Here is a 24,081-nt window from a genome sequence, read left to right as displayed (position 1 = left end):
CAGAGATACAGAGAAAGGAATCATGTAAGACATCTGTAGCAGATGTGGGAAACAAAACCAAATTTCCTGACTGCAAATGTGAAAAGCCCGTATTTCCCTTGGCACATTTTAATACAATTTACACTCTGAAGGGTATTTTTCTTCCTCCAGGATTCCAATAACTTGCACTCTGCCTCTTAAGGCTACTTACCCGCTGGTGCTGGCCTGGGGCAGGCAGGTTCTCAGCAGTTTGACTGCTCACAGCTGCTACCTGGCAGCTCCAGGGAGCCTTCTGAGGGGAGGCAAAGCCAAACTTCTCCAAACTTAACCTCATTACAGAGATTTTCATACAGCCATGGTGCTGTAGCAGAGAGCTTGCCATTATTTCTTCTCAGCGGGGATGCAGGAGTTGCTGTGCTCTCTGAGATCAGTGCTTCATACGCTCCAGAGGTCTGGCTCTGAAAGCAGGTGGGATTATCTCCATCTAACAGGACTAACACAGAGACGACAGTCCTGGGAGACTCGGAGGAAGTTATTGCCTTTCGGGAACCGATCTATGCCAGGAAGCACAGTCTTTTGCATCCCTGTCATGTTTCCCTTACCTAAGGTAATGACCATTCTTATTATCCGTGAGAATGGACAAAAGGGACTTTTTGCTAGAGAGTGCTGTGCATGAGAAACGGTATTATTTAAAGCCTTCCTGGAGAGCCGGTGTATGCATGAACAGACACATGGCATTTCAAGCATTCTCTTACTGACACATCCTTCCTTCACGTTAACCATGATGCATGAGCTGTCCCATCTTAGCATGCCCAACGGGCAAACGTTTTTTTGCAAGACAAGCTCTTCACTGAGTTTCTGCAGGACCCAGAACCACAGGTCCAAGGTGAGTGAGAAGGAATCTTAGGCATTACTACGGTAATAATTACAATACTGTCACTCCGTAAAACAAGGCTTCAGTTTGGCCAACTGGAAGGCCAAATCCCTAAATTCCAGATGCTGTGAGAACTTGTTTTTCTTCCACTGTTTTTATTCTTTCCCTGGTTGCAGGCTTTTAATCGGTTTGTTTGGGAGATGGTCCTTGACGAACAAAACACCACAGAACTGGCACATCTCAACATCCTTCAGTGACAAGGTTTGCCGTTTTGCAAGTCATCCACCGCGGATTCAACCTGGGAGGAAGCAGCTTTAGCTGGAGGTGGGAAGAGTGGGACAGGAGGGTGTTGTGATGTAGAGGGATGCAGGGAAGAACTGCTTGTGCAGAGAGCTCATCCACTCCAGCCTGCAGCTGTGGGGGAGGGTTAGTCCCTTGAGTAAAGCCACTCTTAAATGGCTGTGGCATTTCCGTGGAAGGGTGCATCAACTCCCTATCTGCATAGGCAGGAGTAAAACTCACCTCCCCTCAACTGAAGGCCATGTCCAGCAGAATACTATTACGAAGTTGTTATTTCTGGAAAAGAAAAGCAAATCAGGTTTCATAGCCTGGTTGTAGTCCCATATGTGTTTTTAATTTCCCAAACTAGGGATTTTGATTGCAGGAACCTCTGCACAAAGTTCTCTTTTTCCCCTTGCACCTTTGGTGACATACCCAGCTGGACGCTGATACACGGTTGAGCAGACAGCGGCCGTGATTACTGCCCTGCAACACTTTGATAAGAGAAGTGCGGCAATTTTCTATGTCGGACTGTGATGCGGTATAAAAAGCCTATTTCTGTTAGACTATTTCAGCTTAAGTACTTGTGCGCTGTTCATGCCAGCCTCAGCTAGAAAATAACGCTGTGCTGCATCATGAAAAATTTCTAAGTGAAGGCAAGCTGTTCCAAAAGCAAAACCCAGGGTATTCAGGGCAGATGTAAAAACACGGCCACCAGCTGTGCTTTGAGATGGACCAAAAGAAAAGACTTTGAGATGAACAAATGAGAAGTCCCAATGATATTGAGACTCATCTAAATTCCTGCACCGAAAAACCTGTGGAAATGGGGATTAGTCACTAAAGTAGTTGCAAAGATGGAGCCGGTTGCAAACCACAGGGCTGTGCAGCTCCTGCCCCAGCTGCAACGTGCTCCAGTTCAGCTCGAGCAGGGTGCACGGCTCTTCCTCGGCTGCTGCAGGGAGCAGGGGCTTCTGCTTGTGAATCGGACTGGGAGTTTTGCAGCTCAGAACAAAACTCCTCCAAGACAGAGCATGTGTTTAAGCTGACACAGATACCTCGCACTGCGTCACCTTTGTGTGCTCCAATGTAAAACATTGCCAGTTTAGGGTGCTGCATTTTACAGGTCCACGGTGAAGATGCAAATAATCACATGGTGGGCAGAACTTGGGGCAATGAAAGGTTATTTTTGTTGGTAATGAAAAAAACGGGAGGGAGGGAGTCAGCATTTAGGTGAAGGTGGGATAGAGAGAGCAGAGAGTGTTTTTTCCAGTGCAGGGGTCTCTCAGGCCTCCCCCTTTTGCGGGGAGCCATGGGGTGACGGGAGCCACGTGCAATGGGTGCTGTGAACTGTGGGGGCTGGTGTGGGCCTGGGGTGTGGAGGGCTCACCCGACCGAACAGGGTCTGCCGCGCCTCACCTCTGCTTCTCCATCCACAGCCACGATGCAATCCGCTGGGCGTCTTTTCTGGAATTTGTCTTTGTCCTGATTTTAATTTTCCTTTCTGTTTTTCCTCTTCCAGTGCGGGGTGTTCCCCAGCGCAGAGCTCTGGAGCAGAGCTGTCCCTCTGCTTCTCCATGGCTGTCTCCTCCCACAGCGGCTGCTCCTTAAACAGAAATCCAGCTGAGGCAGCAAGTAAGTTTTGCATTCTAAAATCTGAAAACCTCCTCAGTGATTCTTGGCAGATCTCATTTATTGCCTGGGTTTATTACTATATGTGTGGTTTCCAAAGCACAACTCACATGGAAACATGCAGCATATTTAATTTGGACACATTCTCAGAGCTTCTTTGCTGCAAACAGAACTTGCTCAAATGAGTAAAGAAATACATTTAATTCTTTAAAACTTAGTGAGTTGTTTTGCCAGACACAGACATTACCCACAGCAAACATTTTTAATTAGCGGCTCTCTAGCAGTTATGTTGCCTTCCTCACTTGCCTTTCATTGAGGGCAGTTAATTTCTGTGTTTATCTGGTCTACTTGGGATGTACATGATGTGCTAATGAAGACAGAGAGAACAATAATGATGCTTAGCACTTATACAGCACTTATTCCATTTTGCTGCATAAATATTAACTGATGAATCTTCACAAGGGCCCCAAGGAATAGATTAATACTATTATCTTTCTATTTAGGGAAATAGAAACAGAGAGGTGAAAGAAAATATGAAAAGGAAGCAGAAGTGCACAGATGCACTTTTCTAAGCTCTTTTTGTAGCATATGAAAGAGGTCTGTAGATGTTGTTTATAATTCTGCTTACAGTTTACATTTAGATGTAACAGGAATATTAAATCTTGCCTTCATCTGGCTTTACTGGGAACTTGACAGTTGAGAAGCAGAAACATCCTTAAAATCTAACTGAAAGGTGAGAAAGTTAAACCGTCAGGGAGGATTTTTCTTCCTAATGTTTTATTTCAATAGGCATTAGAGATAGTAAAGACTTGGAAACAGAATGAATAAAAATCACTTATCTCAGTTGGGCACCGCTTCCTTGCCATTCTGTTTTCTTCAGAAGTAATCATCCTGCTCCTCCATGCACAGCCGTGCTTCAGCACTCTCTGGGCTGCTTTTGTGTCTGGTGCAGGTCCCCACACCACATTCCCTGGATCTGTATTTTAAACCCAAACTGAGCAAGAAGAAAGGGACCTGGGTTTGGACAGATGGTAAGCGCTGGCTCTTCTGTCATCCTCCCTTTGAAAAACGCTCCAGTACTTCTTTAGTGACGTTGAATGTATTTTGTCCCAAAGAGCAGAAATTAATCCCTTCAAAAATTAAGATACTTCATTCTCTGATAGCATTATTATCCTTGAAGAAACACAATACATTACATAAATGAAATTTTTTGCTTGTATTCCCTGAAAGATGCATTTGTCCTTTCAAAACAGAGACATTATGTTCTTAAAATCCATTTTTAATTGTGTCCTGGTTTGAGGTAAAACAGAACCAATTTTCTGATTTGTAATTTTACTTTTTAGCTGGGCCTCTTCCAACTGACTAAAGTCTGAAATTAACAGCATATTGTTCAGACACTGTTCACTCTCAGAGTGATAAGACTTGATTATACCAAGGAATGGTGCGCACAGAGGCTCTTGCTTAGACTTATTGCTATAACATCCAAGGTCAGCTCACTTCGTTGTTTGCCCCGTTAGAGGGTCGGAAGCGGAGAAGCGTAGAGGGGTCCCACCTGCAGGGAGGAGCAGACGGGACAGGTGACCCAAAACTGACCAACAGGGTATTCCATCCCATCTGCTTCACGCTCAGTATAAAAGCTGAGGGATCAAAGGGACAAGGCTGCTCTGGCTCGCCTTTTCTTCAGTGGCCGATGTCTGAGGAGGACCCTGTCTGTTGGTCTGCCTTTGATCCTGATCTGAGCACTCCTGACTCTAGTTCCGGAATTCAGCTCCTGTCCCTCGCTGACTCCAGTCTGGGACTTTCCCTGTGTCTGCTGGTGACGCGATCGTCATCCTGGGAGCTGGATACGGTTTTGTAGATATTGTATACTTTTTAAAATTTTATTATTATTTCTTATTTCCTTATTTATTATTATTTTCATTAAAGTAGTTTAGTTTTTTTTTCTAAACTCGTAAATCTCCTTATCTCTTCCTCTCCTCTCTGAGGAGAGAGCCGGGGGAGGGCCATCTGTCATTCTGATTGGCCAATCCGGCCAAAACCGCGACAAATTGAAAAGCCTTCCACTGCCTACCTACAGGTGTGGATGTTTTCTGATTACAAAACTTTAGAGTGGCTATGTTTCCTGTTCAAGGGACAGCGAGATAAACTCACAGTAATGAAAGGGCGGAAGCAACGTTAGTCTCGGGGATTAAAACAGATGGGCTTATCTGGACTTCCATTGAGTTTGCAGAGAGTGAGGAAAAATTGACTTTAGATAGAGCATGTTCACTTAGATGCAATGTTTTTATATACAGAGTATATAATGAAAAATGTGTTTCTATACTAGCGATGTCTACTCTGCAAATTGAGGTATGACTGTAACCATGTCAATTTGCCTCCTCTCTGTATGGAGAGTGGTGCTGCAGCATCTTGCAGATAGCACAGCTGCACTTGGGGACAGACATGCAGCAAAGATGTCACCAAAGCGGGTTTGCCAAGACAGCAACTACTGGTGGGTGAAAGGAGAGACGCTGCTAAGAGTTTTGAGGCAGTAATGCTAAAACTGGAAGTGCTTCAGGAGGGCAATGGAGGTAGGTAAGTTCTCAGAAGCACAAGTCCTCCCTCCTGGGCAGCTGCTTGCCGTGAGTGTCCCCATGTTGACACCACACGTGCCCCTGCTCTCAGGGACTGCCTGGAGCATGCCAAGCAGGAGAAACTTTGTGAGTCTTGGCCTTGCACGACAAGCCAGAGCTCACCTCGCCGTTCTCCAGCTGCTTTGTCAGCACACTGGCGCAAGGGTGAGTCAAAGTACAGGGTTAAAAATTTCATTGGTGTATAGGAACCAAAGCTAAAGACAGATTAAAGAAAACAAAGCACATCAGCTGTAGTTAGTTATCCCTGGTTTTAACAAGTTTTTCAGGATTTTCTTCCAAAGTACCACAAGCTATAAGGTAACTTGGAGTTGAGGGCAGATTCTAGTAACCATTTCCAAAGCTGGATGCGGTGCTGAGGACCCTGCCCTCTGCTGTGATCATCAGTCCGTGTTTGTACTCCGGGTTCATTGGAGTAGCTACCTGAGTACAGAAGATTTTCCTCCCCAGAGTCTTTTCTCTGAGATATTAGCAAATGTACAAATATTATTTTGACATTGTAGGTAGACCTCCCTTCTTCAAGTCTTCCCTTGCATCCCTTAGTTAACACGTTTCTTATCTTTTCTGGGCTGCCGTGATACTTTAGAGATCACATATTATGAGAAACAGCAGTTGTGCTTACAGCTTTGTAGAGTTGTGGCTTCCAGCTCATTGTGAACTTGAGAGCGAGCCTCTGCTGGCGATTTTGCTGCCTGAATTAGGTAAGTGCTTTTTCGCAGCTGATGTTCCTTTCTCCCCCACACTTCCTATTAGTCCTGTAGTCCTGCCGCCATTCAGGGTGCAAAATGCAATGTATGATCAGAGCCACTTTGGGAGTTCCTCCTACAGTAAGAAAATGTACCATTTTCTCATGTAGCTGTTGCAGATAAAGTTGCAGTTCACTTCTTTTAGTGGATTTTGCCATAGAAAAAGGCTCTATAATGAGCAGCAGTTTTGGGCGAGATGGCGACCATGCAAATCTGTGCTCACTGGCCTCCCAGAGCCAGGGTAGCGTGTGCCGGTTGTGGACTCCTGCGATGTCTGCTGGCTTCTTTGGTGGAGTTTTTGCTCACAACAGTTTAATGCTTTGTATTTTTTGGTTCCAGAAGGAAAACAGTGAAATTACTTGCAGTGATGTCCCAATAAATTTTCATTTCAGTAAGATAAATTGCCAGTGATCACAAGACAAAGAAGCTGTTAATGACTCACGCTATTTCTTTTGGGTTTTTTTGGGTTTTTTTGTGCAGGACACCTGCACAAAGTACTGCACTTAAAATTGTTCATTTGATCTGAACTGGCCCCATTCAGTCTCCTGGCAATCAGGGGAACCACAAACCCCATCGATGTAATTTTATTTTCTTAAGTGAGCAAATACAAGCACGTATGGTGTCAGTATGGTCAGATTGAGCCTCACTGCACCTTCTAGTCACTCTCAGCCACTCACAGGCAAAAGTCTTTCTAAATCTTTCTCTTCCTTGCAGCTCTCCCAGGTAGTTTTGGGGAAGGTGCCTCCCCAGCAGGGTCTGGTAATTGCCTGTAGGTTTCCAGGGGTCAGTAAAGGCGGGTGGTTGGGGCTGATCGGTTGGGGCTGATCTCTTGTATGAGCCCATCAGCTTTTGAGAGAGACGCTTAAGGCGGAGACTAAAACATGTTAAAAGCCAGCAAGTTGTCTCATCCCTTTGTTTTTTAATGGAGATTGCTCCCTCTAATATATACAAAGGTATTGATTTCTCTTTTGAGTCAATGACAAAATGCGTTTCTGCAGCTTTTCTTTTCTTTAGGCTGCGTTTGTTACTTGCATCAATAAATCGTGATGTTGAGCTAAATGGAAACTATGGTCTGTTCCCCCTGGTGCTCCGACTGGGACCACCGGTTTGTTACATCCGAGGAGAGCAGCCGGGGGTGGGAGATGCTCCCTGGGAGCGTGGCTGTGCCTAGGAGGCCCAAAGCAAGGAGGTTAGGAGCCACAGAGATTCTGGCCATCCTTCCTAGTGCTTGCTGGGGCTACCAAGCTAGCGCTTGGGATTTTAAATTGGGATCCCTGAGACATGATGGATGAAGTGAATATTAATACAGTTATGCGTATGACCGGAGCCCTTCTGGGGAGGGTGATAAGGCAGCGCTGACCTGACACGGACAGCTCAAGAGTTTGAATGCAAAGAGGAAACGGCAGGGTGTGCAAATGGGATCTGGTGTTTTATCCCTTGGAAATCTAAGAGAACCGTGTCAGTGGAAGGGGTTTGAGGCCTTTTGCTGAATGAGGTGCTTGAAAGGAAATGGGCTGAGTCTTGGGTCAGACCAAGAGCCTTTCTACTGAGCTGGGCGGGTGGGTGAGTTCTCTTTTCACAAGGTCGTCACTGGGCTTCCTCTGATTTCTTTTGTCTGAAATGGGAGGTTTTCGGCTGAAAAACAATATATATTAAGCTGTCTGGGCAGAGGACAATGTATTTTTCCCTATTCCATCTCATCAAACAAACCTTTAGAGGCACATTTACCAGATTAGGGCTGGAAAACCATCTCAGGCTGCTTAGTCAGATCAACAGCTTTGGCCTCTCGGCTGTGCTTCCCAGGGAGGTGACAGAGCAGGGCTGCCTGCGCCAGCAATGGGCGCTGCCACGGGCCCTCTCTTCTGCGGAACTGAACCACAGCCATTGGAGAGCATTCATTTTCAAATAAAAGTATTTTAAAGAAAATCAGAATGTAGTGCACTTTATAGCACCTCTCCTAGGACAGAAACTGGGAGCAGCAAGCTTACACTATTTGCCTTTCCTCTAATTCCAGATATCAGTCAGCTGGCTGGGATTTCTGATGCAATCTTTGTACTGGCGTGAAAATAGCAGCGTATCACATTGGTAAATCTCTTACCAATAAATAAATAAAGCAGTTAATTTCTAGCATGTTATTGCAATGATAGCACTAACAATAAAAATGAAGAGCAGTTACGGTTGAAAAATAAATCTGGGCCAATCCTTATCACTATTGTAAGAGGCTACTCTCATTTATTCTGTCTCTCTCTTTCATTGCAATGAATTGCATTTCTACTTTGACCCTTTGCTAGTTATCTTTGATGCTGAGGGATCATATCTTGTCTGCACTTCCCAGCGAGCTGAACGGACTGTTGTTCTTCACCTGGCTGGTACACAGTGCCTTACTGTAGTCAACTTGAATTAAATAAACGCTTGAACCAAGTAGGACTTCCCTTGGACTGGCAGGACTTCTGCGTCTGTGCTGCTGGGTTGTTCTTGCTTGCTTGCATATTGTCCTTTTACTGCATTCATTCATTGTATTCGTGGTGCTTGAGGAAATCATGAGCTTTCTGCTGGAAATATCAGTAAACACAGGAAAAAATTGCCTGCAGCGATTTTGAGGCCTCCAGTAGAGGTTAGGCAGGAAAGATAGCTGTCAGGTATGATAAAAACAGATGAATCTGCTTTGGGACAGAGAAATAGACTGCATAACTGCAGGGCCCCTTCTAGCTTAGTGTGCCCAGGTTTCTATATAGCACGTATGTTATTAATATGCATATTAGCGTCCCAGTGTGGTGCATTTTAATATCACTCATACTGCAATAAAATTTGATTTCCCCGGGAGAACATTCATACAAAATTACCTTGTGCCAGCTTCCAGAATGAAAAGAGCATGACTTTGGCATCTGAATACAGTGATGTTTTCATGACAGAAAACTGGAGAGCAGTGGCTGGTGTGGTGGGGAGCAGTGCCTGGTGCCAGCGTGCACTGCTGTGCCCTGAACAAGGCTGGGGCACGCTTGGAAGTGGTGCCTCCTGAGCAAACCGGGAAAAGCAGAGCCCCAGGTCGTGGGGTAATCAGAAAGGATTGGACCACTGGGAAACAGCTACATTTGCAAAACAGAGAGAGGCTTTGCAGAAATAAAATGGAGAGTTCAATTTGTTTAATAGGAAGATATGAGCTGCCACAGTCTGGGCTGGTTGTCTCTTGATGGATCCACTCACTGGAACCCCCCAGCACTTCCATGCTCTTGGATTCGGGGCAGTTCTTTGGTTACGGCTACTGGATGCCAAAGTGAAGAACCCTAACACTTCTTGTGCAGCGAGACCCTACAGGTTAACCTCTTTGGCCTCTGAAAAGAGAGGTTTCATCCCTCAAATCTTCCCAACAAGAAATGTAAAGAAGGTCCCGTGGGCTCAGCAAACCAACCTGCTAATCACCTTCCCTCTTGAACTAGGCGGGAATGGCACAAAGTTCTAGAAAATAGCTAGACCCTGAATGCAGCTCCTGCACCTATCCCTCCCATGTTCGTCCTCCCCAAGCTGCCTTCTCCACCCTCTGAGCCCTTCTGGCAGGCAAAGCCAGCAGCCCTGCTTACAAAGATGGGATTGTTCAGCATGTGGACCAGGCGTGTCCCTCAATTATCAGATGTGCTCATATTGTCATCTGGTACAGCCACAACAGAAAACAGGGGAAAACAAATATAAAAGCTGTATAGCCTTTCTGTATTTGTGACTTTTCCTCTTTTTCTCCCAATACAGATTAGTGGTGTTGGTATTTGCCTTCGCTGTGCCACACGATTTGGTGATTACAATAAACACAAGTCCTTACCAGGTTCCCAGCTACCTAGCATACAACTCTTCATCCACTCACCACATTTATTGCCTCGTTTTCTCAACTTCTGTCTGAGATCTGATGGTTTCTGTTCATCTGACGGACCGGTGTTCTTGCTTCCTCATCTGCCCTGTCATTAGACTGGTCTCCAGTTCCCATAGAGACTGCAAGCCTCACCTTGCTCTCTGAATCAGAGTCCCTTTGTTGCTTTTCATGACTGAAGAAGGACATTAGTTTGCTCCAGGCACCTAAGTGGAGAAAAAGATGTATTTGATTCCCTCAGCACAACAGTAATTTAAATGAGAGCAGCCTCAGACTACGGAGGGACTACAGAGAGCAGGTTGTTGTGCGAAGGTCACTGTGTGGCAGCTTTAATGAAACAGAATCTCATGGAGCACTTGACGGCAAATGAAGGCGGGACCTTGAGGTCTCGAGAGGAGACAAGGCTATTCGCATTCCTCTAATGCAAAAGCAGCAATGTCCTTAATACAGAAAGCCAGGAAGATTAAGAGACACTGATTATCGCTCCCAGGCATTAGCTGTGTCTGCTCTGACCTGCCCCTCCTGTTAGCGTGAGGCTGGCTGTGCACGTTACGCCTCATGGTCTGCTGCTGCTGCTGCATGTGGCTAAAAAATACCTCTGGCTGGAGCAGCCGAAGGTAGCACGTGCTACCTCCTGTGCAGGAGGGCAGAGAAACGAGCCCCAAACCTCACCCCCCGTTAGCACTTCTCTGACAAGGCAGTGGCCAGCAGAAATACAGAGATCTACTGGAGCAGCAGCCGGAAGGGAAGGGTGCAGCGGGGCAAAATCACGATGCAGTGGTTTCACCTGGAGCTGTTGCCTACCAGAAGCCTGTCCAGTTGTGTTCCCTGCGCCCCTGCAGGAACGAAAGAAAAACGGTGTTTTCATCCTGTTAGCTCTGAGTGCCCAAATGCCAACCATTAGAGGCCAGCGCTGGTAGCCAAGGGAACAGTCCTCCCACAGGAAAATAAGAAGAACAAAGCCGAACAGCACGCGGAGAGGACAGCACACAAAAGGCTCATCAGATCATGAGAACATCTGGGTTTTGTTGCGGGGTTAGGTTGTTTTTTTTTTTTAAATATAGATGGCTAGCTCTAATCTTTTATCCATTCCGAGCGCTTAGACCACCTGCAATCTAAAGTGCTGGGGCACTCTGCAGCCATTAATGAGTTCTGGGAATGCTTCAAACAGCTATTGCAATCCCATTGAATAAATGCATAGCTGGGCCTGAACTAAAAAACTTGCTCAGTTTCCAAAAATCAGACCTCTGTGTGTGCGCACCAACCCGCTGGTTCAGCCCTGGCTACAGATAGAAAGTGAAGAAGCCTGTGAGGCAAGACCACCTTTCTGCCCCAGCCCTCACCTCCTCTGCCCCACAGGGGTTTAAACTCTGTGCAGGCCCTTATTTGATAAAGGCACATTAACAGCCATGTGTTGGTGCCGTAGGGGCGTATCGCTGCTGGGAGTTTCAACCCCTATGGATTGTAGAGGAATTAAGAGAGGAGATCTTGAACTTGTTTTTCTGTTTCAGGTTGTCCAGACACTTTGCAGATACCTGAGAGCTAATTTGATCTGATTTGGGATCAGACCTGATCTGAATGTGCCATGATCTGGATCTGGTTCCTTTGTTAAATTAGCAAAATAGGCTTTGGATTGTGATGGTTTCCTTTAGGAACACACACACCTGGGACCAAGCTCTGGAAGTCATCATGTGCTTAATTCCAGAGCTAATCAAGGTAGTCCAGCATCTATAAGGCGCCCTAGCAAGCTTTCTGTTACACAAAGTGTTACGGTAGTTCTTGCCGCACTCTGGAGACATCAGGGAAGAAAGCAGCTTGATGTGCTGCTTTCCTGCAATCAGGAGATGCTTCAAGGGCCAAATTGAACTACTTGCCTTTTTCTTTTACTGATTGAGCAATGAGAAAAAATAGAATTCGCTTTGAATTAATTAATCAGTTGAGCTCATTTTGTATAAGGACAGGTAAATTCTAGCTAGAAATAATTCCTCTGCTACGCAATTTATTCTGTCTCATTTTTGCTGTGAAGCCACCCTGCTTTTCAGACTCTCTAGTGTTTTGATCCTGCTTTTTCTTGAACAGCTCTGCTATCTTCATGGAGTGTTTGGGCCAAGATAAGTTACGCTCCAGCAAGTCCTTTAAAACAACCTCCCAGATCCCAGCTGAGGGAAGCTGATGCTTCACGTTGCAGCAGAAAGTGCGCAGAGTCCCTTTGGTTTTAACCATATTCATAGGCTGAGCAGCATTGCACACAGCAATTTCTAGCAAGAAACAGCATTTATGTTTGTCACTTCTTAGTTTGAGCCTCCAAGCACAGAGTATTCAATCAATTCCTCTCCACACGTTCATCTGATCAATTTGCAGTGTCATGACAAAAGCAGAGAAGAAATATCCCATACCCCAGATTGCACAAGGACCTTTCTGAAAGAAAATTTTCCAGTATTAAGGTTCAATGCAATTAGTTTTCAAGGTTATATCTTGCTTCCCAGTCTCACAATATTTCTGATTCAGCCTAGCGAACAGGAACCGAATCAAAAAACTTTTGTTCTTTCATATTTAAACATCAAAAGATGTTACTAACTTTCTTTCTGCCACCTTATGGATGTCCCCAGGCAACGTTAATGCCTTTCAAGAGCACTAAGCGAAGCGTGAGCAGCCTCAGGCTTGCTGCTCTTCAGCAGTGTTAGCCGTAGGCTCCTGAGCAGCAGGCGTCTCCCCTTGCCTCTGTGTGCCGCTTCCCCAGGCTGTGTGCAGGACGCTGGCATCGCACGCTGGCAAAGGACCTCACCTTTGGCTCCCCAGAGGGCCACGTTTCCGCCGCTGCTTCTAAGTCATAAAACTTGTCCATAGTTTGGCTTGAAAGTTCTCACAGATTGTTGCAACTTACCCGTTTGTGGGATGACAGCAAGTATTCTGGCTCGGTACTAAAAAGTGCTGAGGGAAAATATTAATTGAAATCAAGCGGAGGTTATTTATTTATTCAAATCATAGATCAACAGCCTTGCTTGAAATTGTTCCCCAAAGATTATAATGGGGAAAATAGTATATATAAAATGTTCGCAGGATTCTGCTGTGGTATAAATATAGCCTTAGGTGGCAGATTGTAACTCTACAGTATCTAAGGCAAAGTCATCCCGCATTTGAAAGGATGCTTTACATTCTTACCTAGAGATCCCCAGGGACGCATACAGGTACTGCATAAGAAAATACATTCTGACCATAGGCTTTAGTTTAACAAACATATAAGGATGGCGTTAGATAAGAAAGTTCATAGAGAATTACAATTGATCCGTAGGGATAACCTAGCTCCTACCGTTTGTAGGACTATATTAAGTAGCTTTTAACTTGTGTTGCAGTTTAAACCATCAATGGATCAGCACTGTCACTATGGTGTGACAGCGTGATCTGGAAATGTCCACAGCCCGTTGTGGGAGCAATAAACAGAACAGTCGGCAAACATCACACTTATCACAGTTTCATGCTGTAATACACAGAAAACAGAAATTACAAAGCCAAGTACACTGCAGAGACATTTTGGCTAACTGTTAAATCGTGTGGGAAGTTTTTACTGTTTGCTATAACAAAACCTTTGTGCTGCTCCTCAAGAAACCATCCCTTGTATTGAATTAGTTCACACGTTCTGTGGCTTCTGTAACTATGTCAGTGCCTGGCATCCTCCGGTACCAGCCCTTGGGTTCTGAGGAACGTGTAAAACTCACAAAACCCAGCAGAATTTAGAATAAGCTTGGAGTTTCAAAAAGATCTAAAGCTTTTTTACCTCAATTTATACATAATCTCTCTGAGGGCCAGTGTCTGTCCATCATAAATACCATGGTGTGTGAGCTGCCCGTCTGAGGCAGGTTTGGGTCCCTGTGACAGCCAATGTCGCTCTGTCTCAGCCTACCTGACAAATATGATATTACATATTTCATTGTACCAACTGCAGGACAAATAAGCCAAACAATGCCGTAGAGGAAACATTCCACTTAAAGCGGCACACAGAATAACTCCCCTGAAGGTAACACAGCAAGACTTCTTGCAGTCTTGACAGTGTCACAGCTTCTTGTTTTCTCTTCAGCAGTTATTAACAACACTTGTGATGAGGTGGCTATTGCATCTTTCTGGAATAACACTCCACAAATATTATCAGAATACCATTCAAAGGCCAGTTTCCCGTCTTCGCGTTTCTTGGCTTGTAAAGAATTGACAAGTCCTTGCCATGATAAACATTGTTTGGAGAGTAATCAGTTTGCGCCCTTACTGACATCGTGTGACCTGAAATAAGTCACTAGCCGTCAGTGCCTCATCCTCCTTTCCTGTACTGTAGAGATAACGCAGGTTTCCCTCTCAGGAGTTTGCAGGAAAGGTTGTTGCAAAGCAATGAGAGTTTCCTGGGCAGGAAGCTCTATAGGAACATGGCGGGCTTCCAGGCGCAGGAGAGCTGGAAGGAAATCAGATCACTTCTTTTCAGTGTCTTTTGTGAGACAATGAAATGCTCAGACCAGGCCATTAAGCATCAAATGAGGATTGACAGAATAAGGAACTTCTAACATAAATTCAGGTTAGCCTCGTCTTCAAGTTACAAAATTACATCATGGCAAGTAAATTAACATTTTTCTTCAATGGCTTTCTTACCCAACTCCGTATGTAATGGCAACACTCTTTTTCTGGTGATTCACGGGGTGAAGGGCGCTGGAATGCCGTGAGTGACAACTGCTGTATAAACACGACGGGTCTCATCTTCTTTCTTTCTTCTATTTTACCAGAAGCTTCTCAGTTGCTAAGAAAAACTCTCCAGGGTATGTTTAAAGCACCGTATTCCAGTTTTGCATAGGCAGAATGAGATCTTCTAGAGAACTCCCACTGTACTCATGAATTGGAGTGTGTGTGTGCATTACGATTATGCTGTTCACAAATCCCCATCTGAAATCACCGCTCCAAAGTGGCCTTAACTTTATAATTCCATATCACACAGATTTCTTACTAGTTGATCTAGGGGAAAAAAGGATTACAAATAAGGCTATATTACAAAACCATATTACCATATTTCAAACAAGACTGTAAAACAAAGTGTGTATGTAAGAAGTATAAAACATCATATTTGTAACAAGTGTACCATTGTTAATTGTAACTAGTATTAGAGTGGAGGCACTAACAACAAATTAGAAATATGTGATATAGCCTGAAATTAGCGTAATTAGTGGTTATTGTGTTTGCTTCAAGTACATATACTGAAAAATGAAAGAACTGGGAGGCTGCAGATATGGCATACAAAATTAGACGTTGAAAATTTGGCACAGAATTGATCGCTGAAGTCTTAAGAGTCTTGGAGAAATCTGTTTTGTGAGGATTCTGGGCCATGTTGTTGCTACAGCATCTGGAAAATCAGAGCAGGACAGTAGTGCTTGATACTGAAGTATGTACTAGGGACTTTGTACAAACCCGAATCTTAGATTGGGGGTGTCTGGCTTGGGGGTGTCGTTATGGGTGCACGCGAATGGCCTCATATCAGGACCTGAATTGAATCCTTGGGTGTTACCCCAGAACAAATTACTGCAATAATACAACTGGATATATTGCTTATTTTCTATTTGGTTTCTCGCTGTGCCATGGCTCCTTTTCCTCCCTCTGCCTTCTTGCTTCACCCCCAAAAATGGCCCAGCCCTGAGCAGAACTGTCTTAGCCTGACGTCTAGTGGATGAGATGCTGGGAAGTGCAAGGGAAGGAGGAATTCTTCCTTCTCCATCTTCCAAAGGAGGAGAAAAGCTACCTGGGAGGGTTGTTCTCTCTCCCATGATGAAGTGAAAAATTGCCAACAGAGTGAATTTCTTTCCATACTGACTAAGAAGTTTGTACTGTAAGAAGGAACACAGTATTATTTTGCTTTCTTGGTGTGGTGATTACACACACACAGTCTCCCAGACCATCCATCTGGGTGGGTTGAGTACACCTATAAGAACTACCTTCACACATACGTTGCAGAGAGGAGTTGTTACTGACGGCTGAATAAAAGGTAAGCAAGCTGCAAAACTGCTTTTATTACAATATAACACTGAAACAGAACCACCAGAACAAGTCTGTTTTTCTGTTTCTACAATGTCATGCAGCTTCTTTACCCGACAGCATCTTTTGTCCAGAATTAATCCAAACGACACTTAACAACACAACATGATGTGGCGCCAGTGATTTTACATCTCGGTACAAAGCCAGCACTCCACTGGCGACCTTCTCACAGCTGCAGGAAGCATCCTGCAGTGAATGCGTCATTTAAAGCCATGTATTCATAAGTCTAATTAATTACTTAAGAGTTGGCCACCATTCCTTCTGAAGTATACTGCTGCTTTCTTAAAGCAGGTCAGCTGTATGCTTAGATCAATACAAACAAATGAAAGAGAAAGCGGAGAGTGATTCAGGAGCTGTGAAGCTGAGATAAATTCCTTTATTTCTTAGACAATCCACTGATCCTGAAGAGATCAACAGGTCTCCCATATTTCCGAGTAGGCTATTATGAGCACATACCTATCACTTTTTATGACCTTGGAGGGTTTGGAGGAACAATTTTCTTCCCAAGAGGACATAAAATTTAGCCTTTGTAACATCAGGTAAAAAGAAAGAGCAGGAAGATACCGGCCTTTTGGTAATACCTTCATAATATCAGGGCAAGATGGTTATAAACCAAGATTTGCAGTACAATTTTCACCTCTTAACAGATTTTGATTATGTCTCCTGAACATAATCTCTAGGTTGAGAATAGACTGCTACTAGGAGGGTCTGTAGTCTCCGCTATAGACTGCATTAACCACATATAATTTATAACATACTGAAATAAGACTGGCTGATCTTCATTTTTTTGACGCTTTGTCACTTTGTAGGGAAAATAGTCAAATAGGAGATGGCCTTACCCATCTAATGCATCTGCTCCAGCATCACCGGTATCTGGGTAAAAAGATGTAGGTGTGTCCAGAACAGGCAGCAAACTGTTCGGAGACAGTCTGAAAACACTTTAAGCTGTTTTTGATGGTGTTTTAGTGTAACAGAAGACCTTGCCTTAATTTGGGTTTGCCTTTTCAACCGCTGGTACAAAATTGGATGATACTTCATAAACTTATCAGTACTGACAGTTTTTATGAAAATACTTCATTTTATAATATTTAAACTCTGCGAGTCTCCGAGTTCTCAAGTGCTATGAAAAAAACTCCCCGCAACATGCACTTTATATGTGGCTTGAATTATCTGCAATGTGTGTCACTGTTATTGAGGATGTTCCCGGGTGCCTGTTTGCTGTGTTGACTGGAAGTTCCCCGGGGGGATCACTGACAGTCATTAGTCCTGGTGGAATAAAGCCCGCTGTTGTGTGGCAGGTTCGTTTGGAACTGAGGATCTGAACAAGCCACTCGGAGGCAGTGAGCATTACAAACACAAAAAAAAAAAAAAAATCAGGGCTTAAAATGTCACCCAATTCTCCAATGCCTTGAGCCACCTGTAATTGCTTACTCTGTACACACGGCTTCCAAACTGTTTTATTACTAGACTGTTACACTCCGCAGAGGTAGCATTTACTTACCTTTCCCAAGTGAAGCAAATGCCCAGAATACTACCTTGCAAAGAATCGGGCCAAGTGTGTTCCTCTAAAAGAGCTTTAATTTCTTGAACTGCCATAAAACATTAACTCTGTTAACAGAAAAATTAATCTTGCTTTTGTCACCGCTATTTTTTTTTTCCAGGCTGCTGAAAACAAGAGCCATAGGCCTCACACCCACGGTATGCAGGAACGTTGTTCGTGTACTGCCATCTGCTGTTACAGTACAGCCCATTTCATCACTACGCTATTCTTCTGGGGTTTCCATTCCAGCAAGCGTATCCCTTCCAAGAAGTCTGTTAAAAGCGCAATTAAGTTGGAAGAACTGCTTTAATTCATACATGCTCTGCCTGAGACAGCACGCAATGAGATTCTAAAAATTCTGCTTTCAATTGTGGCAATAGCCACATTTGTGTGGGTTTTACTGTTGTTTTTTCTCCCACTTAATTTACTTCAATAGCAAGTTTGTATCTTTATTCAGATCATAGCCACAGCATTCACATTCTAAATCAGCAGTAAAATTACGGCAAAACACACACACATATCACAAGCTTCACATATATTTATACACACCAAAATTATCAAAGATGATGCGAGTGCATGAATACATTTACCTATACTGCCCTACTTATTTAGGCTGCTGTTTCAGAATATGTATGTTTAGTTACAGTTTGCTTATGTAAGCACTATGGATTTGAGACCAAAATCTAAACAGTTAGGACCTTGTTCCCTACATCTGTATTATAAAAAACAAAACATAGTGTTTCAGAAGCTGGCAGGAAAGTAAACCAATTTGTGTGTAATTGAATAAGGGGTGATCACTGTGCGTGGGAGAGCAATCCTAAAGCAGTCAGGCACACGGGGCACTCAGATGCAAACTCAGTGACAAACCAGTTGGCGAGATGCTAAACAACATTCAGGCTAAAGGTATTTAAAACCTGCGTGCCTACCTTGTCTGCAAGGGAATCTCCCATCTTGGATACTTACCTGTAATTCAGTGGATCTCGGACAATTCCTAGCTCTCCTACTTATTTTCTCTATAAATCTGGGGCAGCTTTCTCAAGTGCTGCCCCTGTATCTCCTCTGCCCAACAAAGCTAATTAAGTTCCTTCCTCTCCTGCCCGTTTCAATTGCAAGATCTATAGGCAGAGATGTCTCTAGGTACACAACAGGCTCATTACTGTTTTGGGCTCGGCATCATCTGAACACGACTTAAATGTTTCTAGATCTCAGCTGACCAGGGAAGAGCTTCGTGCTTTCATGGCCTAAAGCAGCAGCATCCCCTGGACCTGGAAACATCACAGACAGCAAGAAGCACTGTGCACACGCAGCCAGAATGAACTTCTCACAGTTAACAAAGTTGACAGTACAAGCAAAGGACAATATTTCTGTGGCCAAAGAGAGCAAAATAAGCATGGTTTTAAAGTGGTAGTGGTGAGACTTAAACATCATGTGAAAGCAGATCAAAATCTGTGCTCGTTCCAGCAGGAAGTTAGCTCAGAAAATATGTGGGATTCACGACAGTCTCTGAAGAGACGTGACAGCAAGCTATGCAGTCTGAGCCCAGTACAGAATTACAGCTCCTGGCTACAAACATTTGCAGTGGAGAAAAAAAAAAGAAAAAAGGATGTTATGGGCTAATTTCATACTTGAAACCACAGGAACAAAATTCCAAAAGGACAGTGTTGTTGTGTTCCTTAAAGAAAAGGAGGGATCTAAGCAATACACTTAAGAACTTGTGTATTTAAAACTATAGAAAGGCACAGCAGAGTTGGTCATGTTTGTTGCATCCACAGAAATACGTTTATTTGCATATGCATATTGCATACAGGATATTTATTTATTATGACTGAAAACCGTATGCTCACAATTTAAACAACAAGTTCACTTGCCATTTAAAACCGCAGTCTTAATAACTGCAACTGACAGTTTTACTCCCCAAACGTTAAAGAACTTGAGGCTTCTTTCTGTTCTTTATGCAGCTGTTTTGCCCTGTTTTTCAAATCCTCTGCCTTAGCATCATTCTTCTCAATACCATCTCCCAGTTTGTACATTCGACTGGCATTGGCACAAGCCCATATGTGACCCAGCTCACACCCTTTCAGCGAGTACTTCAACGCGTGGTTCATGTCCTTAGGGACCCCAGGTGCTCCTTGGAGGTATATTACACTGAGGTTGAAGCAGCTTGGAGCAAAATTGCCATCACAGGCTTTTGTGTAATAGTCTCTAGCAACCACAGGGTCAGGTTTATCATCGTTTACTCTCCCATCGTGGGCCAACAGCCCAACGTTATGACACGCATTTACTGACTTCTTCCCACCTTTCTCACACGACTTCAAAAAAGATTTGTAGGCAGCTTTCAAGTCTGGGTCGAGTCCACCTGCCGGCCAAGAAACCAAAATATTACTGTAAGGACATGGTTAACCAGGTGGGAGCTCTCTGCTTTGCAGCACGCTTCCCAGTGCTCTTTGGGAAACACAGCAGCCCTCACTTTAGAAGCTACAGTCAAAATTTAGGACTTCAGAGACACCGAACTGTCTCATTTACGAAGGTCTGGCTAATGTCTTCTAGTTAGGAAACTCTCCTACACCCTCCAGTAATCACAACTTATGCAGACCAGAAAAAAACCAACCAAACCAAAACCGCAAAACATTCTTTCCACTAATACATCTATGGATTTCTTAATAGCTTTCACTAGGCAAAGTATTCTTTTGTCAGTATTCCTATAGGTACACTAAGATTGTTCCTAGTTTTGAACTACAGTGAAAATATACCCCTTCCTAGCAATGTTATTTGGCAGAAAACTTGCTAGTTTAACTGCTTGCCGTTACTGTACCAGCACATAAATGTTGGGCAGACTTGGGGCCTACTTACGTGTCTGTAAGCAGTGTTACCAGTCTGTAAGTTTATCTCTTCCTTACTTCCTCTAGAAAAATTAAACCCAAATTTTAAGTACAGGCCACACCGCAGCATTCAGCACTGGATATACCTACCATTTATACAGACATAACTATAAGGATAACACACGTGGTTAACCTAAAGTTGATTCTTCATAAGGAAGCAATTTAAGGTTTTCCACCCTTCCCCAGCTTTTATTATGCGACCATAAAAGGGACAGGTAGTTCCTCCTCCAAGGTCAGGAGGAAATGTCGGTGCTTGGCACCTTTGCAGAAGCAGGAGCTGTGTTTCACAGAATCACAGAATGGTTCGGGTTGGAAGGGACCTTAAAGACCGTCTCGTTCCACCCCCCTGCCACGGGCAGGGACACCTCCCACTGGACCAGGCTGCTCAAAGCTCCGTCCAACCTGGCCTTGAACCCCTCCAGGGTGGAAGTTTCCCCGCAGGCATGGCCGCCCTCCCCGCACACAGAGGAGTTGCCGGCAGGGCCCCCCCCGAGCGGCGTCCCCTGTGCTGCGGCGGCAGAGCCCCAGACACCCACCACGGGCGGCAGGGCTTGAGAGGAAACTGAGGGCACGGCGGCTGGACTGCCCACCCCGGCCCACCTTTGCCGATGGCCTGGTAGGCCCCCAGCTTGTAGCAGCTCTCGCCGTGCCCGTGTCCCTCGCAGTTGTCGCGCAGCACCCGCGCCGCCGCCACGAAGTCCTTCCTCACGGCGTCCAGGTAGTCGGCGAGGCGCTGGCAGCCTGCGAGCACCGGGGAAAGGGATGAGGCTCCTGCCGGGGAAGCTGACCCCTCAGCTCCCAGGGGGTCGCGGCGGGGCCGCTTACCGTCCGGGTCCTTCTCCTTGAAGCACTGGTAGCTATACTCGACGTGCAGGTTCTCCAGATAGCTCCTCACCTCCTCCTCATCCTCGAAGTTGATGAGACCGGCCATGCCGGAGCTGACGGGGCCGCCGCGCAGCGCCGAGCGATCGATACGGCGCCTTCCGGGAGCGCCGAGCCATCGATGCCGGGACGCCATTTCCCGGTTCGCCGCCCCCTTCCCCCGGCGCCGCCGGCCTTTCCTCCGGCTCCAGTGCCCCCTTTCCCGGCACCACCGACCCTTCCTTCCCCCGGCTCCGCCACCGGCGCTGGGACCGGGCGGCAGAGGGGGCCCCTCGCTCGCCTGCGCTGCCTCATCGCTCCCTCTCAGGACCGCCAGAGACTGACAATTCACAAGTTTTAAGCAGTAGTTCATTTTTAGTACTTTCCGTGTTTCGAGCCATTGGATACGTATTTCTGAGGTTCAGGACAATGAAATCCACAAGTTGCGGCGTTACGGCATGTGTGAATACAGTGTGCGTGGCCTAGCAGCCAGGGCGGCTTCACCAACTCCCCAAGTTGCTGCCTGCGTGTTTCTGTCGGGGGTTAACAGCTAAATAATTCTCAATTTTAGAAGGGGGGAGTTGCTGCTAGTGACTGTTGCCACCAATCGTCCCTTTTTGTGGTGCAACAAAAGATGTTGGAGGTGCTTTTTGAAGAGATGGAACCCTGCAAGTCCCCACAGGCAGTGACAGGGTTGTTGAAGACTGGCAAGCAATTAACACCAGACAGCAAACCCTAATTCTTGAGTTATGGATGAATTTAAGCCAGATGTAATATTAGGATACTTATACAAAATACGGCACACTATTCAATTCTAGCGGTTTTGAGCACAGGCTGAATTTCTTCTGAGAGCACAGCAGCGCATGAGAAATTTACGTAACAAGTTGCTTAGAGTTAAAATGAATTTTGAAGAATATTTAAGTAAAAATTAATTCAAAGAATATTTGAGATTGCTTTGTCCCAAATTATTTCACCAACATAACGCTGGCTTGTTCAGCTTTTGGGATAAACAAAATCCAGCTAAAACCTGTGCATGGACTCCCATAGGAAGAAACCTGGTTGTCTATTAAACGGGTGGAGCTAACGGTGAGATCCGCTGCTGGTTGGACTGATGGCAGCACGTGCTGGACATGCTGCCGAAATGCCAGTTATAATTTCTGTTAAAATATTTCCTTAAAACTCTTCAGACTTCTCAGTATTTGGGTTGGAGTTAACACACGTTGTCCACATGAAGCTAGAATCTTGTTTTCAAAATGTTATCAACCAAAAGCACTGACATGTCTGTAAGAAAGCAGGGAAGAAGATAAAGGTAGTTTGGCCCCTGCTGACTGCTATCTGAGAATTTTTGTGTCGAGTCCTCTGTTCTGGAGAAGGCCTTTGGGAGATGAACTGCTTTCCTACCAGCAATATTGTTTCTCTGAAAATCCAGCTTTGAAAAATTTCAGTTTGCGCAGGCTCCGTGGAAACTCTTTGAGTTTGTCAGTTTAAATCCCCAAAGAGCCTGTTGTTGCTGTGATTTTGTCTTCGCAGTGTCTGACACCGACGTTGAGTCAGTGACAACCCTACGGCCCCCTCCACAGCAGGAGAGAAGGTTTCCTCCCTGCTGTGGGTCTGGAGTGCAGCGGGGCTGGCCAAGAACACGCACCCAGGGCAGGGGATCTGTCTGTCGCTTCAGAGCTTTCACCGTCTGTGCCCAGACAGGAGGAAGGAAGAGAGTTCCCATCATAAACCTGGATGGAATGAGGAAAAAGAAGGCAAAGACAAGACATCTGGTGATCTCAGATTGGAGTGAGTTTGTTAATAGGTATGTAAATATCTTAATAAAAATATGGAAATTTGTTAATAGGTATTGGGAGCCTGGAAGCTCCCAAAGACATTAGGAGGTGGAAGAAATGTGTAATGGGCTAAGAAGTACTAGCCCCTCACTAATCTAAGCTAATGTCTGTGTCCATAATTATATAATACAAAATATAAATTATTTCTTCTAAACAGATTAGATTTTTAAGTGGTTAAATTCAGAACACGAGGACTTTGGATTCTGTTCTTGTCAGATCCTGAGCACGTCATTTATTTTCCCTATATCAACATCCTCATCTAAAGAATTGGGACTATAACTGACCTTTGTTATGTAGTCCCTAAACAGGCAAAACTGTGTTTGATAATATTTGTAGAATATTTTGTCATCTCGCAATGACAGAAACATAAATTATTTTAGCAATTGTTCCTTAATGTTTATTTATGTGTTTTGCAGGTTTGCAAACAACTATTATTCAAAGCTGCTGTATGTAGAACTGTCAATTCTTTAAAAGGTTTAACAGTAAGCTGTTTATAGTTTCGTTTTACTTGGACAAAGTAATTGTATCATTCTTTCCTTTGTATCCTGAAACAAAAAATAACCATGTCCTCTTTACCAACAATACATTATAGCACGTATTTGTTGGGAGACAGGTTTTCATCGCTACTGCTGTATTATTTTGTATAAAAGCTTATGGCAAAGCTCCTCCCCAACGTCGAAGCAGGTGGCAAGGCCTATTGTACCGGAGATTATTATTTGTATTACCAGAATAAACTCGTTTGGGCAGGAAACATTTAAAGTTCAGAGGTTGATCTGTGAGCGACAAGCATAAAGCTGACGTTGAACTCCTGCTTTTGAGAGGTTACCCAAAGACAAGGAGCTGCCACAGAGCTGCTGCAGTCCTCAGCGGCCTTCGCGGGCTCCCAAATGAAAGCAAAGTAGGCGTCAGGGAA

The 24,081-nt window shown here is 44.7% G+C and overlaps 1 protein-coding gene and 1 long non-coding RNA gene across 5 annotated transcripts; one reads left to right on the top strand and one right to left on the bottom strand.

Annotated features, from left to right (window-relative positions):
* The first annotated feature begins 379 nt into the window (after positions 1-379).
* LOC134519193 (uncharacterized) lies at positions 380-17,843 on the top strand. Of its 3 annotated transcripts, none has more exons than XR_010072160.1 (4): positions 380-586; positions 1,030-1,114; positions 2,652-2,764; positions 17,715-17,843. It is a non-coding gene; the product is annotated as an uncharacterized LOC134519193 (long non-coding RNA). The 3 variants fall into 3 exon arrangements; XR_010072158.1 differs by having other exon boundaries at positions 1,030-1,177; XR_010072159.1 differs by lacking the exon at positions 380-586 and having other exon boundaries at positions 605-1,114.
* A 1,575-nt stretch (positions 17,844-19,418) lies between these two features.
* On the bottom strand, positions 19,419-21,869 carry LOC134519190 (cytochrome c oxidase assembly factor 7). Of its 2 annotated transcripts, XM_063342989.1 has the most exons (3): positions 21,298-21,869; positions 21,073-21,213; positions 19,419-19,949 (listed from the first exon to the last, which is right to left on the bottom strand). In XM_063342989.1, the coding sequence occupies exons 1-3, from the start codon at positions 21,704-21,706 to the stop codon at positions 19,501-19,503; spliced, it is 999 nt and encodes a 332-aa protein (XP_063199059.1). In that variant the 5' UTR covers positions 21,707-21,869; the 3' UTR covers positions 19,419-19,500. The 2 variants fall into 2 exon arrangements, with proteins under 2 accessions (XP_063199059.1, XP_063199058.1); XM_063342988.1 differs by having other exon boundaries at positions 21,073-21,867.
* Between the last annotated feature and the right edge of the window lie 2,212 nt (positions 21,870-24,081).

The sequence above is a fragment of the Chroicocephalus ridibundus genome, chromosome 8 (assembly GCF_963924245.1).
Source record: "Chroicocephalus ridibundus chromosome 8, bChrRid1.1, whole genome shotgun sequence".
Classification (NCBI taxonomy): Eukaryota; Metazoa; Chordata; class Aves; order Charadriiformes; family Laridae; genus Chroicocephalus; species Chroicocephalus ridibundus.
Note: the sequence above shows the minus strand (reverse complement) of the source record. Positions and strands in the feature narration are given on the sequence as shown.

What these genes read in the sequence shown, in the direction of transcription:
- LOC134519190 (XM_063342988.1), bottom strand. Translation starts at nt 21,706, where the DNA reads ATGAACTACTGCTTAAAACTTGTGAATTGTCAGTCTCTGGCGGTCCTG. An exon ending in CTACCAGGCCATCGGCAAAG is followed by an intron (nt 19,950 to 21,072) that starts GTGGGCCGGGGT and finishes CTTGGCCGGCAG; the next exon opens with GTGGACTCGACCCAGACTTG.